The following is a 16,773-nucleotide window of genomic DNA, read 5'->3' as shown; positions in this document are numbered from 1 at the left end:
TTGTGAGTTAATTTTTACATTCTTAAAAATATTGAAAATCTCAAATTATATCTTTGGAAAAGTTGAGATTTTTGAAATTAATTGTTCAAATGGAAATTTGAAACCATGACTTCAGTACAAATGTGAACTAAATAATATTTCCAAATTCGAATATGGTGAAAACCCAAATTCAGGCCAACCCGACCCGGACAGGCGGAGAAAGGTTAGTTGACTGTTTAGTGCCCCAGCTCAAGTATAATCCATTTCAATACAATTACTCTACAACAACTGGGCAATCATTTTTTTTTCCCTACTAGAAACGTCTCAAATTGCCAACTGTCTCTGCTCCTCACGCCACACACGGAGAAGCAAACACGCGCGGAGTTCTCTGTACTCAGTCTCTTCTCGTCAGATCGAGTCAGCTGAAGATGCCTTCTCGCCGGCGAACGCTTCTGAAAGTCATCATCCTCGGCGATAGCGGGTCAGTTCTCACCGTATTTGTCAATATAGATACTAAATATTTACTGTACAACTTTCTTCTGTTCTGTACTGCTTTAGGGTTCTCTTACTCATGTTTTATCGCTGTTCATGTTCATTTCGCGAACTCTTATGTTTTGCTTGGCCTGTTAATATATTGATTTTATAATTGAATTTGAGTGCTTGATTACGGTGATCTGAGATTGGGATAGAACGGAATGATTAGAGACGATTCGTGCATATAGTAGAGTTTAACTTGTTGGCAATTGAGGCGTTGTTGATTTGATTATTTGACTTTTCGTGATCTAAGTTCAAGCAGTTTCTTAATTTTCAGTATTTGTCCATTAATCACTCCTCTTTGTGTTTCGCAGGGTTGGAAAGACTTCGTTGATGAATCAGTATCCTTTTAAGCTTTGTAACCTAGTATTGCTCGATTAATCACCAGTCCAAGAGTATTGTGAAAAAACAGTTTGATTCACTTTCCAGATGCAATTATACCTTATAATTGAATTGCCTTATTGTCTGCCTTAAATGATTCTTTATAGATATGTAAATAAGAAGTTCAGCAATCAGTACAAAGCAACCATTGGAGCTGATTTCTTGACAAAGGAAGTGCAGTTTGAGGATCGGCTCTTTACTCTACAGGTTAGTTAGATAGTGTCTCTTTGATGTGTATTAGTTTATGAATCAACCGACCTATATTTTCCTGTATCAAATTGTCAATTTTAGGTCTGCTATATTACTTATTTCATCTGTGATTCCTTGTGACAACTAGAGAGATGGAGGTGGTTTTCCTCTGATTCACGTATGAAGACAAACTACCACACAAGTTATCTGAGAATAATGACAAATTAAACTACACTTTAGTGTCATGCTGTTGATTGTGTAATTGTGTTTACGGGGGGTTGCAGATGGAGGGGCTTTCCCTATGATTCACATATGAAGACAAACTACCACACAAGTTATCTGAGAATAATGACAAATTGAACGACACTTTAGTGTCATGCTGTTGATTGTGTAATTGTGTTTATGGGGGGTTGCAACGCTCGTTCTGTTAATTGCAGCCCATCACTTCCTTTGCTTTAGATTTTATTCCTTTTTTATTTATTGGTTGAAATGTTTAGTGTGTTTGTTGGAGTTTGGACATGTTTTTCTCATTCAAAATTTAAAAAGGAAAAACAATAATTAATTTACAGGTGTTTACCTCTTTTTCCTAGTTATTCCTGTCTTTGTCCTTTGGTTTGGTTTAATTCTATCTGTGGATCCAATGCAATGAAAACGATTGGATAGACATTGCCTTGCAGACATCTTTTTTATTTTTCAAAATATCCAATCTAGAGAACTCATGGTGCATCCAATTCACTTCTCACTTGGTCAAGACTTCCAGCTCTCTCTCAAATTTACTCTTTGGTTCTTTTAAGTTTAATATCTAGAAATATGCTCTATCGTTTTTCAGCTTGAAAATGATGTCATAATTCCAAACATCTGCATATTAGGTTTGGTATTGGGGAGAGGTAGTTGGTGGTTGCATTACCAGTCTTAATGTTTTACTCATGGATAGGTCAACCTGGCCTGTTTACTGCTCTAACTTTGATATTTCTGGCTGTCCAGATATGGGACACTGCTGGCCAAGAGAGATTTCAGAGTCTTGGTGTTGCTTTCTACCGCGGTGCTGATTGTTGTGTCCTTGTTTATGATGTAAATTCAATGAAGTCATTTGAAAACTTGAACAACTGGAGAGAAGAGTTCTTAATTCAGGTATTTCTCCTTTATTTGCATCTGATTGTTTAACCTGTACTTCTTTATTTCCCTCCGATTATTTACCGGGTACTTCTTTTTTTGATTCTATTGTTACCAATTCACATTATTAACTATTGATAGGCTTATAGCCCTATTTTGCTTTTGGCTTAGATGAAGGCCTTATGAACTTTTCCCTATTGGAGCTTGTTATGTTTCATCTTCCAAGTTTCATTAGTTGCTAATTCAGTGCTCCTCCCTTTTGTTATGGCCACTTGTATTTGTTAGTGCCACCATTTACTTGTTTTGATATTTCTGCCTAGGATCTGACATACAGATTGGTGCTAAAAATGATAAAATTAGTTGTTTGGTATCTTCACCTGACACTATGTTTTCTTATGGAACAACTACTCTGTAATCTCCGAATGAATTTTCTTCAGGCAAGCCCATCTGATCCAGAGAACTTCCCATTTGTCGTGCTGGGGAACAAAGTTGATGTTGATGGTGGAAATAGTAGAGTGGTAAGTTCCTGGTCCAACAAATTATACATTGTCCCAATTCTTCCTCTTTGTGCTCCCTTGTCTGTTGTTCTCACCTGTGCACTTCTTTGGTAAGCCGCCAATAGGACTACTATAGTTTCAGACAGAGAACAACTTTGCTTCCATAGAGGTATTCTATTCTTTTTCTTCACTTAAAGATACTTGTCTGCTCTGTTTTAGGTGTCTGAGAAAAAGGCTCGGGCCTGGTGCGCTTCAAAGGGTAACATTCCCTACTTTGAAACTTCAGCTAAGGAAGGAACCAACGTAGAGGAGGCTTTCCAATGCATTGCTAAAAATGCCCTGAAGAGTGGAGAGGAGGAAGAAATGTAAGTTGAAACATTATTTATAGCAATTGTTGTCCATAAGATTCTAGCAGCATTGTGCACACAAAAATATTTATCTTCCCAAAGAAGTGTCACGTGATCACGCCAGTTGGGGACAACCTAAAAATAATGTTGCACTGGGGAATGAGGGCTGTCAAAATGTGGGCGAGTAATTTTGTAGGACCTATTTGTCTTAGCGCAGCTGCTTGGCAAACCGTATAAGCCTGTGCCTTCTGACCAATTCTGGTTTACATAATTGTTTCTCTGGTCCCATTTCTTTCCTCTGACGTTTTCCAAAGGAATTAGATTATCAATTTCTGTTAGGCTAAACTGTCTGTGGGCAAGCGATGTTAACATGCAAATAGGTGATATTATGAGCTGTGCAAGATTGATACCATGACTATAAATTGTTGCTGTACTAGATACTTATTACCTTTATCGATTATGTTACTGATCTATTTCTTTTTTCTGCTGCAACTTTTTATTGGTAAGATATTTGCCCGACACCATTGATGTTGCCGCTAGCAGTCAGCAGAGGACAGGTGGATGTGAGTGTTAGACAGTTAACAATTTTCGAAGTGATGATAAATCTTGCAGCTCCAAAAAAAATTGGATTCCTTTAGCCCCCGCTTTTATTGTTTGCTTCTCATGGTGTTCTTTTTCTGGTAAATTCTCAAGTTGTACCTGTATATGCATTTGCACGGGGCATCTGGTTGGTTTCTTGGTGCTTGAATTCTGTTGGTACTACTTTCACTTTGATAAAACTTCAAGATTTGTTGGATTCGTATTCGCCTCTCTGGTGAAAGCTCTTGCTTTACAATAATCTTCTCAGTTGATTTGTTTTACCTCACAAACTATGAGCTTCAGATGCCCCTATATGTTCACAAATGATGAAAATTCTAAGGCGTTTGAACAATTTAGCAGACATAATTTCTTGTACGACTGTGCTAAGAAATAGTTTAGGATTATATACAAAGGGTTAATCAAAATCACAATTCAGAATCGCCTAACAAATATTCTATGCCAATTAGTAGAAGAGTTGAACCAGAGGGCATTGTAGCACGAGAGCGTAAAGATCCAATGAGTGTGTCCACAAGTCATTAAACTGATGCAGTGCATAAAGATATTCCTCTCGTAATGATATGACAAATTGGTATTTGGTACATATTCGCCTCGTTGGGACAGTTGGCCATTATTAGCTCATATAATTTGATTTCACCACAGAATACAAATATAATTTTACCAAGATTGCCGCCTCTTGGAAACGGATGAAAAGTGCAGGAGACAAATGATGCTTGAAACCAACCCTGTGCTGAAAAAAGATCTCAGAATTTTAATCCTCCATTGATATACATTTATTTCCTCACGATTTTACGATATAATCTTACAGAACTAGTTACTCAAATATATTTGTGCAAGAAAACATAGATTTAAAACTATTCTGCAAAAGCAGATCATTAAACAACACCCATGAAGACCACAATTGTCATCACAATTTTATGACTGGTATTTATTCAAAAGAAGATACGACAGTGAATAAAACATGTCAATTAATACCGAAAGGAGTACTAAACATTCAGAAAAAAGAATAGTAGCGATGACAAAATAATGCAATACGTGAAACACAATAGACAACATGATAACAAATATCAAAAGCAAGAAACTACCTGAATATGCTCATAAGCTCATACTACAACCAACACGATGCTACCAAGACTGTCTCAAAGTCTAATCTTGCCTCAACTACCTACTAATTTTCTACCCTAATCCATGACCTCCTATCTACACTCATGCCTTCGAAAGCTGAAACTATGTCGTGTCTAATTACATCTCCCCAATATTTTTTCAACCTACCTCTACCTCTCCTTCTATCCACTATAGCCAAGCTCACACTTCCTCACTGGGGTAACTATGCATCTCCTCACGTTCTCAAAAAATCTAATAATCAGTCAGATACCTTCTAATACAGAGTAAATCATGTATAGCTTGACCTAATCCTTTCAGCATACATACAACAAGAGAATTTGGACAATTAACTTCTGCTGTTTAACAAGTTTATAACTTACTGACCCAGGACAACAGTCATGAAAGGTTAAACACAGTCACATGACAAATAAATATTTGAAGACCGTTCCTTTGCTCTTTTGATTTCTAGATGAGTCCACTCTTATACACTAGAGAAAATATTACTTAGTCCTATCTGAAATAAGCTTATCCTACTTTGAAGGCTGCATTGAATTTCCTGAAACTGTTGGAGGCATAAAAGAGCTTGGTGTAGGAGTTCCTGACATTATGGGTCTTGAATACGGTATCCTCTGGGAGCTCATCGCATTTAGAAGCCTGGGTGCTGTATTAGCAAGAACCATTCCAGGCCGGTTAGCAGGTACTGATTGTGGCACAGGATGAGTCATAGATCTTGATTTAAGTATTTGACTACGCTCAACGAGAAGCCTCTGTTTTGACCTCTCCAATAGTTCTCTGACCCTCATAACCACATTATCCATGTCATGAAAGAAGGTTATCTTGCTCTCCAGCTTGTTTAACTGCAAAGAAGCAACTTGAATGGTTGAGACTTGGTGAAATAGATTAAGGCTAAGAAAGTCAGATTTTGATCATTTTAAAATCAAGCCAGCAGAAACCTGGGAGAATATGGTCAGAGCTTAACCAGACAAGTCCTAACTCAATGATTGAACTCGCATTAGGATTCTTCCGAAGTAAAGCGACATAAACATTCAACCAAAGAAAGGAGAATATAGGAGTTATTTACCAAGAGGTAAGGAGACGGTCTAATACTCATCTATATGACACTGTAATTTTTCTGTTCTAAAAGGAAGACAAGCATTTTCTGCTCCAAGTGGGAAAAAAAGCTTATCATCCATATCTTAGTCACAAACAAATCACCCGGATCTTTTTTGATAGCTCAAGATCTATTTCAGTCCAAGTGAGTGAAAGCCTTGCAGCTGTTGGATGATTCCCATAGAACATAATAAGGAGCCTAGAAAATGCAATTTTCAAAGAGCTGGCGGGCCATGATTACCTGTTTCTCTATTAATGATGTAGTAAGCAGCCGAATTTGGTCCTCTTCTTGATCTGCCAGATATTTCGCCTTGACTGCAGCAGCTGTCAAAGCAGTGACTGCGGCGCGTTTGATCTTTTCAATATCCAGATCATTTTTGTTCTTCAAAGGATCTTTTCTCCCATCTAAAGAGTCTTTGACTTCTCCAGCCCCTGAGCAATAGAGCACCAAGATCAGAATTATAGAGGATATACAAATTCTTAAAAGCCTCAGTTTTGTTCAAAGAGAAGCATATAAATCAGTTTTCCTCTTTGGCTAAGCAACCATAAAGAGAAAACCGCAGTTTTAGACCCGAGGCCGTAGCAATGGCACTAAACGAAAGTTTAAGATCCAATTTGGTCTTTGCGACATGTCACCCTTAAGGGTAAAATTGTTTTGATGGCTGCCCTACTTGATCAACTTAGTCTATCATTTGCCTTTCCTGCTCCATCAACTCACTACAGCCCCTCTCCCCTCCTCCTCCTCCTCAACCTTGGATCTCGTTTCTTGAACTCCTGAATTTCCTAACCTAATCTCACATAGAACCCGTTTGTCCTCCAAATCCCACACCCTCTTCTGTTTTAGTTCAACTTATTTTCATTTCAAGGTCAACATATATCTCTTCCCTCTATTTTCCTCTACCTGAAGATTCTTTATCAATGATTCACACGAGGGGACTATGTGTGCGTATACAGACACCATTTCATTTATCTGATGATAGGCCTAGAAATGTTAAGTAACCCAGCAACTCACTATAAACCCCCTCCTCCCCAGCCTTGCATCTCCTTTCTTGAACTCCTGAAATTCCTATACCAATACCACATGGGACCCGCTTGTCCTCCCAATTCTGTGCCCCCCCCCCCCAACCCCCTGTGTTAGTTTAAACTTATTTTCATTTCAAGGTCAACTTATTTCTCTTCTCTCTATCTGCCTCTACATATGGATTTTCATCAACGATTATCACCTTACAAGAGGAAACTATGTATTTGCACACACTCCTAACATTTTATATGATGCTCGAGCCTTGAGAAAGAGAAGTGTCATTGTACATGCCACTTTTTGATTGGGTATGAAGTTTAAGATGATAATTTAACTTGAGTGTTATAGTAGTGGAAGTAAGCAATAACGTAAGATTAGTTGGATTAAAGGAATTTATCAAGGTCTAAAATTAGAATAGTAATAATTTCTAATTCTTAAAGTCACAAAAGTTTTACTGTTTAATAATGGCATGGTGTTAAACACTTGACATACTAAGTGAAAAGAGAACTTGTGTGTATGACATTTAACAGGAAACCGACACAGTATCAGAGGAGGGATTCTATATCACCCAAAATAAATGCAGCAACCATCAGAGAACACAGTTGAACCTTATGGTGTGGAAGTATGGAGAACAATCAGAAACTTGTGGCCCCAAATGGAAGCAGATTTGCTTATCAATGTGGGAAATGGCAGTCAACTAGATTTTGGAAGGAACCTGGATAGAACAATCCTCTCTAAGGGATCTCTTCCCAGATCTCTTTCAAATATGTGAGAATCCTGATGCTAATGTAAGTGATTGTTGGACAAAACAGGGACGGAATTTAGTTTTTAGGAGATTTCTCAATGACTGGGAGGTGGAAAGGGTTGCAGAGTTACTAGGGAAGTTAGGTCGAATGAGAATAGAGATGAATGCCACAGACAGGATGCTAGGGAGGCACAAAAATGGTCTTTACACAATTAGCAGTGCCTACAGAAGAGGTCTTCAACTGATAGCAGGAGACCCAAAGCATCAATGGAACTATTTTTGGAAGGGAGGCATTCCTACAAAAGTGAAATGCTTCACCTGGCTAGTGATAAAGAGGGCTTGTTTAACATAGGAAGTATTCCAGAAGAAGGGTAGACAAATGGTCCCCAGATGCTTTTTGTGCAACTTGACAGGAGAAACAATCACCTTTCTTGCACTGTAACTTTACCAAGCAAGTCTGGAATTTATTCCTCAGCAATTCAAATCTGAATTAGACAATGCAAGAACATACATCAAAGTTGTTAAAGAGCTGGGTAAGGAGAGGAGGCAGCAAGAGCCTAAGGAGATGGTGGAGGTTGATATCATCATATATATGGTGGTCAGTTTGGAAGGAAACAAATGGTAGATGTTTTGAAAATAGATCCAATTCCATTCACAAAGTCAAATGGAATAGTATAGCATCCTTACTTTTTTGGTGTAAACAGTTGTGTATAGTAGACACAGACCAGATTGTAGATTTGATAGGAAGCTTGTAGTAATTACTTTCCCCATTTAAATACCCAAAGGAAATATGATTAGCACAACTTATACTATGCAAAAAACATAACATCATATTGAAGACTTGGACCTGTATTTTCGCCATTTTCAAGTACAGAGTTCGATTTCATGGATTGCTCAGGCTCCTTTGTTTGCACAGCAGGCATCATGTCCTCATCTTTAGGAGTATCTGGAGAGTCAGAAGGAATGGTCATTAAAGCTCCATCAACTGACTCCTTTTCGAACCCGGGTGGGAGCTCTAGTTTAGACGTTAAAACATCTGATTCCGCTGTGGTACTTGGTGTCTGTCCCACTGCCAAGTCTGCATCATCTGATTCTTTAAGTGATGCAGGTTCCCCTTCTTTGTCGGTAGGAATTGGATCAGATTGTTTTGAAGTATCAGATTTCTCTGGATTTTCATCACTGGTGGAAACCAAATGGGCTGCTTCTTCAAGTTCCTTCTCATTTTTCTCTTCATGGTTTTCACCATCCTGCTCTTCGCACTTTTTGTCAATGTTTGTTTCACCTTTGGTCTCTTCTTGTCCAATTGACAAACTCTTCTCTTCAATAACTGATGTCGACTTTTCCTCTTTCTGCATTTCAACATTGTCCTCCTCATCTTTCTTATCTTCTGGATCAACTGGTCCATTAGCAGGTCTGCAATACTAAATTAACAATTAGACTCCAAATCAATATGATACCTGTTAATTAGAGCTAAAAGGAGGAACACTAACCGATCTGTATCAGATGATGCCTTCCCATCATCTGGTGGATCTTCCAAAACAAAACAGTGCCTTAAGGCTAGATTCTCACCAGAAGGATTAGCAGAAATGGATTTCAAAGAGCTGCGCACTGAGGCAGTAACTCTTTTAGCTTCTACCAGTTTCACCAGGAACGCTGCCTAGCAAAAGAAAACATCATAATGAAGACAACAAAAACATTATCAATAATCACTTATTTTAATAAACAATCAGAATTTTAACAGCAGAATAGAAATTCAAACTGATACTACTTCTAACGACTTCCTCTCTTTTTTTAAAAATCGGTAAAGAGTAGCGCTTTATAGTAAGATCAGCAAGAAGAAGTTGCTGCACTGGTTACAACTTACAACCACAAGCACCCCATTACAGATTGTGTAATATGCTAATGATGTCAATCACAGCACTAGGGTCAGAAGCATGTACATCTTCCATGTGACGCTAAAAACTAAGCAAAACAATACATTTGTGTTTGGTATTAATGACTTTCTTCCTACTTTCAAACAACCTGTCATTTCTTTCTTTCCTGACGAACAACTGCCTCTTTTGAACACGATTAAAATATCTCATTGAGACTGCAGTGTTATAATGAAACCATATCCTTTTTTTAAACAAGGTTTCAACCTGTGAAAATGGTGAGAAAAGACTACCACCGGCAGAAAGATCATATCTTGATCAAGTAAATAAGACAAACTAAAAAAAACAAACTGATTTCATTATTCAGGCTTCAGGGAAAAGTATTAATAGATTCCTAGCTCCTAGTAGAGAGCCTTTAGTGCTCAGTTGCATCAGAATGATTGAGCCAATGGAAAGTAAAATAAATCAACATACCACTGCCATTACAGGATTGCCAGCTTCAGCAAATGAAGCACATTCTCCAGGTGGAGGATAAAAACCAGCAGCAGTAAATGCCTCCCTCAGTGCGTTGAGTGCACAGTTCTCACCAACCTCCTCCTGAGGAATTGGCCCATTCACATTCTCTGGCTTCGATGTTTCCACTGTGGGTGAAACCTGATTGTCATTTCCATCATCCTTACTCTCTGTTGTTTCTGGGGCATCAGTACTAGCTGATGTATCATCTTTAGACAAAACTGCATCTTCTTTTTCTTTAACACACTGGTTAATTTCAGCATCAGTATCCAAGAATGTATCCTCTATTGGCATTTCAATAAAGTGAAGAATACACTGAGCTTTGGTCTTTGTAGCCACATGCTCAGCAATCTCATTCCAGTTTTCCTTGTAAAGCTCTAATGCCTCAAGGAGGAGAAGAGTCTCCTGATCTGTCCACTTTCCACCACTTGCACCGCCAGACTCACCAGGCTCCATAACAATGAAATCTGAAGGTGACATACCAGATCCAAACTTCCCATTGTTGAAGCATTCGCTACACAAGTCAAAGTCTGCCTACGTAGTAAACACAACCAACATAAAGAACAGAGTCAGGCACTCAAGTAAGACGTCAAGTTTTGACAAGACCTACTTCAACAGTGAAATTGACATTGTAATATGTATGTGCACAGAAATTATGGACCATACGAGGATATGTGAACATGGACTACTACGGAAAGAGTTTGAGAACGAGAATGATAAGCAACTAAATTTACTGAGTTGGCTCAAGCACGTGCCTTTTATGCCCAGAAGGACATAAAGTGTGGTTCTGAATCACATTCTTTGATCGGCGACAAGTATATGAATTTATTAAGATGATGATCCCTTCATCTAAATAATAACATGAATAGAAAGAAAACACTGGTGGTGATGCCCTAGACAGTAGGCAAGCCGTAATCATATCTTATCTCATTAGTCCCAAAACAAAGGAAGGACATTAATGTTGAGCAAAGATACCTCCTTTTGGCAATGATACCGCTTTCTTGAGCAGTCAGCTGAGCAAGAGTTGCAGTGGTACTCAACAGCTGGCCCTTCAGACTTCATCAGTTCTTCAGCAATAGCTGACTCTGGAAAGAACCCAGAAGTCGCAGAAGGAGTAGCTACACTAGACCTCGGAAGAACTGGTGTCCATGTTTCATCGGATTCGAATCGAAACAGTTTATCAACCAAAGAATCTGTCTTTGCTGCCTCGTCCCCATCAATATCAACATTACTAACCGAACTGGTTTGTGGGAAAGGGTGGTAATTAATCAAGCCCCAGTAGTCCAAAAACTCCATCACTTCCTTTTTTACATCCAAATCTCCTGCTGAGAGCTCGGACAAATCATTCAACTCAATTTGAATGTTGGGGTCAGTGTGATACTTTTTCATGATCCAATTCCGTATCTCCATGTATATTTCTGGAGTCCTACTTGGCAACTTCTCATTGAAGAATGACGGCATTGTCTGCTTCTCCAAAGGATGAACCTCTGTCCAAGAGAACCAACCTAAAAAATTTGGAAATGTCAGAGAATATCTGGAAAAGCCCTAATGCTATTAACTTTAAGTAGCAGACTATAGATTTAAAAAAATTAAGAAAAAAAGGAGGAGAGAGCATGTTAGAACCCCTTTAATCTACCAACAGTTTACGAATGGAAAATTTTAGGAAATCTGAAAGTAGATTACTTCAGGTTATCTATTAATTACATTTCCTATTTCTTTGTCGCAGTTATTAGCACTCAGGAAGTTATTTCTCCACCTCTCATTTTAGTAGTAGCAGTAAGCTATTTCTTTATTATTAGGTGGGCGCTTATGACACCAGTGTTGTTTCTGAAGTTATTCGAATTCAATGGAAAGAAATGAAGAAAAAAATCCAGTTTTGAATAATTTAACTAAAGAGATTACAAGTTCTCTCTTAACGAACTAGCACCATAGATAGTATGAAGAAAACATATGATTTGATCTATATCAGGGGACCGTAAAAACTTGGTATCAGCGAGGGGAGTTATGGGAGATCTATTCTAGCAACGACGGGCACAATTGTTGACTTTGTTCCGAGAAGAAAGTGCAACCAATTTTGCAAGAAAAGAAAGTCATAAATGCTCACTTGGATTCACTCACTTAAGTATTTAGCAAATTCAAAGGCGGATATTGAAGCAACTGAAAATGGCAGTCACAATTGAGGTTGGAAAGATAAAACTGTGGAGGCCACAGGTTTAGGATAAAACATTAGCGGGGATTTCATCATTTCTAAATATACAAAGTTGGGTTTTCCATATTTTGTGGCCATGAGGACCCCTAGGGATGGCTAAAAGGGTGTGAGCATTTCTTTTCTTTTTTATGACAAGGAAAACCCGCAGCCGCTACTCTTTGGGTGCGCAAAGAGTAAAACCTTCGCTAGGAGAAGTAACCTGCACTAGGCAAGACCGGTGCGACGAGCTCGACCCAGATGGAAAATCCTTGTTTTTGCTGGCAAAGGGTTTTGAACTTGAGACCTCCAACATGGAAGTCCCAACCCCAAACCACTGGGCCATCCGAGCATTTCCTTCGACACCAACAAAGACCAAAAGAAGAAAAAAATTGACTTGCTTCTTTACATTTAGAAGGAATTGCACAACGTCGTTTTCTTCTACAAGAGAAAGATATGCTTCAAAGCTTATGGGATGAGTTCAATGCAACCTTTGTTTTGGACCACCTATTAGACGTCAAAAGTTGGGAAAATTGGCTAAGCTACATCAAATTAGATTTGTGGGAGATTCTTAAGAGAAGTTTGACCAATCGATTGTGCTTGTTAGTACCCTTACACATAGTAGGAAATTAAAGTTTAATCCGCCAGATTTGGCTACAACTTTGTGAGTGCAAGAAACAACCTCTTTATTCGCAATTGTTAGATGTATATAAATAAAAATCGGATTCCTCACCACAACAACCCGCTAGATTTGTGAAGAAATTGACTAGATCTAAAATGGATGAAAGACAACTTAAGAGACTCTTTTCAATCAATGGAGCAAATTATTCTGGATTGATTCCATTGACGATGAGGAATAATTTGTTGAAAAAAAGGAAAATGCTAGTACTTTCCACACTTACTCAAGCACGATTTGAAAGGATTAATGTTAGCACCCTTTATGAAAGTAGATTACTGCATCATATCTATTAATTAATTGTGTTTTCCTATGTCTTGGTACTCTTTATATTCCAATTTGTTTGACCTACTTTTCTTTTTAGTCCGATTTTAAAAACTTGCCTTTTTCTCTTTTTAGCAACTTTTTAATTCCAATTTTTCACGTGATATATTTAAATCCACAATATTAAAGGATATTTTGGTACATTTGACATATTTTTAGTTTAAGACCACAAAATTCAAAAGTTTTTTTATTTTCTTAAACTCTGGTCAAGTCAAGATAGGTCAAATAAATTGAAACAAAGGAAGTAGAAGTTATTAGCAATAAGGAAGTTGTTCCTCCACTTTCTCATTTCAATAGTAGTAAGAAATCATTTCCTTGTTATTAGTTGGGTGGCTAATCATTTGAATTCAATAGAAAGATAAGCATAAACTTAGTTTTGAGTACTTCAACTCAAGAGCTTATAGGTTATGTCTTATCGACCAAACACCATAGGTCGAAGGAAGAAAATATCTGATTCATCTTGCAACGTCTCATAAACTAGATTAGTATCAGGGAACCGTAATTGTGCAATTTCCAGTTTGAACTTTTGACAAGTTGAAAAATGTAAAAGTTGCATACTTCCTTTGTCCCAATTTATATGACATTCTTTTTGGGATTGCCTAAATTATTCAATACCATTCCATCACATATAACTCCCAATTTTTATGAAACATTCCTTTTGAATTGCCTAAGTTGTTCACACCATTCCATTACACAAAACTCCAATTTATATGACACATTCCTTTTGGGATTGCCTAAATTGTTCAACGTCATTCCATTACAATTAACTCCCAATTTATATGACACATTCCTTAATGGAGTGCCTAAATTGTTCAACACCATTCCATTACATATAACTCACACATCAGTGAAGAATTAAAATTTGATTTAGTCGAACTTTAGACTATGTCATGATATCAAACTAAACTTTCCGTCATTACTTTAATATTCTCTTCTACTAATTCTGATAAAGTATTTGAGTCAAATAAACATCTTAAATCCATCCCCAATGAAGCAACATGGCATAAAACAACACAGAAGGAGTATTTACTATGTAACTGTAAATGTAAAAACTCACTTTTATTTGTAAAGTAACACTAAATCTATCTCAAAAACATAAATCTTAACCTCAGGTCATTGAATTCCTTGATTCCAGCTTATCTTAAGCTTATCATATAAACATTTTTTTAAAATTCCAATTTTACAAAAATCTATTTCCCTAATACTCGCCGCTGCAAGAAAGCATACCAAATTGAGGGTTGAAAGACAACAATTGAAACTCACCAGCATGAGTCGGCACAACGTGAACATTACGATCACGGGATCTAATTGACTCAATTCCAGCTTCAATTTCAGCCTCTAATGCCTCCAAATCCTCCTTCACTTGATTGGACTCTTTGTCAACCTTCACCGCCTCTTCTACACCGACCTCGGCCTTTGGCAGCACCTCCGATTCGATCCTGACACCAAAACCTGACGGAGAAGCAGCACTAGCAGCTGCAGCTGCGGCGTTGTTTGGCTGCTGCCGAGCTCTTGTGAGCGGACCATTGTGGATCGGTGGGAAAGGTACTGCTGACTGCTTCTGACGCTTCGACAGAGTCGAGGGGGGAGTTGAACTGGCGCCACTTCCAATGGCGCTTGCTTTTCGTTTGTTGCCACCACCTCTCCGACGTGACGTAGGCGCCTCAGCGGACGGAACGTCAGCCGATGTCATCGGCGTGTCGGCGGCCGGCGGTGGAGTTCCGGTGTCCTTCCGTTTCTCCTCCATTAATTGAGAACTGAAGTACTAGCAACTACGCTTGAATCGTTGTTTCGTGAAGGATTTTATATTTCAGCTTCAGGGTTGATACGGTGCTCCGTCGGTACATTTTATTTACAGTGGATTTCACTAGCAATTTATTGAATTTCTTTTTGTTTACTTAATACTTTTATTAAAATTGGGTTATTTAATGGTTTTATATTTTAACTAACTACTATCAGCAGGATTTTTGATCAGTTCGATTCAATTTTATATATTATTAATTTTATATTTTAATTTTAAACCAATTACAAATTAACAAGATATTTTATGGGATTTTAGTCGTTAATGTTTTTGTTTTTAGTTTACCGGTAATAAAATGCTCAAAAATAAATTAGACTTCTAATTTTTCTAATAATTTGGCGCGGTATTGTGAATCAGTTGTAATTGATTTGATAAAGTGAAACAAGAAACATAATATTTAATTATGTAGATTATAGTGTAGAGTATTGATAAAGAGTCTACTTATGTTAAATTATTCGTAATTAATAATTATGAAGGGTAAAGTAGTAAATTATTATCGTCTTAACTCTTAACAAGTTATCAGTTTAAACCAATAATACAATACTAAAAACCGAAATCAAATGATAATCCGACAATTTTTCTATAAACTCATTAAAAACTCGCCCATCCAATAGCAATAACTCAATAACATTAGTTTATTAATCGATTCGATTTTTGCTCGCATTTAGTTTCGATTGACCAATGGAGACTAGATATAAGAACAAGTTGATCTCGTATAAATTATTTACAATTATATAGTAATAAATTTTGATCTCTTTTTAAATTTAATTCCTCTATTATATGATAATTTCATAAATTAAAGTCTTTTCACAAAGGTGATTAATGAGGAAATGAAATGAGTCATTTTTTTATTCATTATAAATAATTTTCGGCGTAAATAAATTGTCATATTTTTTCATAATTATTGAAATATTCTCTCTATTGATGTTATTGTTATCATTAAAAGTTTTTTTCATTCAGAGGGTCTCTTACCCTCCTGAAATCACACGTTTATTATTTTAATTTGCAGAAATGAAGATTCAGAATATTGTTAGTAGTCAAACGAATCAATATGTAAATCACAAATTTATTAAAGAATCCTCACTAACATATTATAGCTAGAATTAAAAAGGTATACAAATAAAATAATATCACCTTATCAATCTGTCTTTATAGGTTAGTAGATAAATTATTGAGAATATTGTTATAGCAAGCATTACATCTCTGTGTTCTTAATATTTTAATCATAATTTATACTATGCGTAGTATTTGTTGAATTTAATTAGTAGTAATATTTTCATAAAAAACATTTATGTGTTTCATTGTTCCTCTTAAATAGTTTTCTTTCTAGTAGTGAAATTAAAATAAAATAATGAAACATTACTACCTTGAAACTTTCACAATTGATTTGTCATCGTAAAATTTCGAGTTCACACAATAAAATTACAGCTCAAGAGTGTGGATTGATCGGCACATATTTATTTTGAAAAAAGTTCTTGATTGTTTAAGAGTGTGTTTGGTCGTGTTTGGTTGGGGCAAAAGTTTTGGAAAATGTTTTCAAATCAACTCATTTTCCTTAAAATTAAGTTAAATGACTTTTCTTCAAAAATTAAGGAAAACCTTTTCTAAAGCTCTCCTCCAATTTCAAATTATATTTTTTTTGGGAAAAACATCAATTTGAAAAAAAATTAATTTCAAAATTTTATTTTTTTCACCCGATCCCTACCCTCCCCCAACCCCTCCCCAAACAAATAATTTTGCTTTTTAAAAATATTTTCAACTTCAAATTTTTATTTTAAAACTCCTATCT

General features: G+C 36.8%; 2 protein-coding genes across 2 annotated transcripts; one reads left to right on the top strand and one right to left on the bottom strand.

The window, feature by feature from the left end:
* The first annotated feature begins 257 nt into the window (after positions 1-257).
* On the top strand, positions 258-3,891 carry LOC107003362 (ras-related protein RABG3f). The gene is made up of 7 exons (XM_015201684.2): positions 258-460; positions 828-854; positions 1,002-1,101; positions 2,068-2,214; positions 2,634-2,714; positions 2,913-3,058; positions 3,548-3,891. Exons 1-7 carry the CDS (start codon positions 408-410, stop codon positions 3,612-3,614), a joined length of 621 nt encoding a protein of 206 aa, XP_015057170.1. The 5' UTR covers positions 258-407; the 3' UTR covers positions 3,615-3,891.
* A 1,144-nt stretch (positions 3,892-5,035) lies between these two features.
* LOC107003354 (SWI/SNF complex subunit SWI3D) lies at positions 5,036-14,972 on the bottom strand. Its single transcript, XM_015201675.2, has 7 exons — positions 14,447-14,972; positions 10,974-11,503; positions 9,960-10,532; positions 9,105-9,271; positions 8,462-9,027; positions 6,093-6,283; positions 5,036-5,598 (listed from the first exon to the last, which is right to left on the bottom strand). Exons 1-7 carry the CDS (start codon positions 14,928-14,930, stop codon positions 5,272-5,274), a joined length of 2,838 nt encoding a protein of 945 aa, XP_015057161.1. The 5' UTR covers positions 14,931-14,972; the 3' UTR covers positions 5,036-5,271.
* Positions 14,973-16,773: the final 1,801 nt, after the last annotated feature.

The sequence above is a fragment of the Solanum pennellii genome, chromosome 1, assembly GCF_001406875.1.
Source record: "Solanum pennellii chromosome 1, SPENNV200".
Taxonomy (NCBI): Eukaryota; Viridiplantae; Streptophyta; class Magnoliopsida; order Solanales; family Solanaceae; genus Solanum; species Solanum pennellii.
Note: the sequence above shows the minus strand (reverse complement) of the source record. Positions and strands in the feature narration are given on the sequence as shown.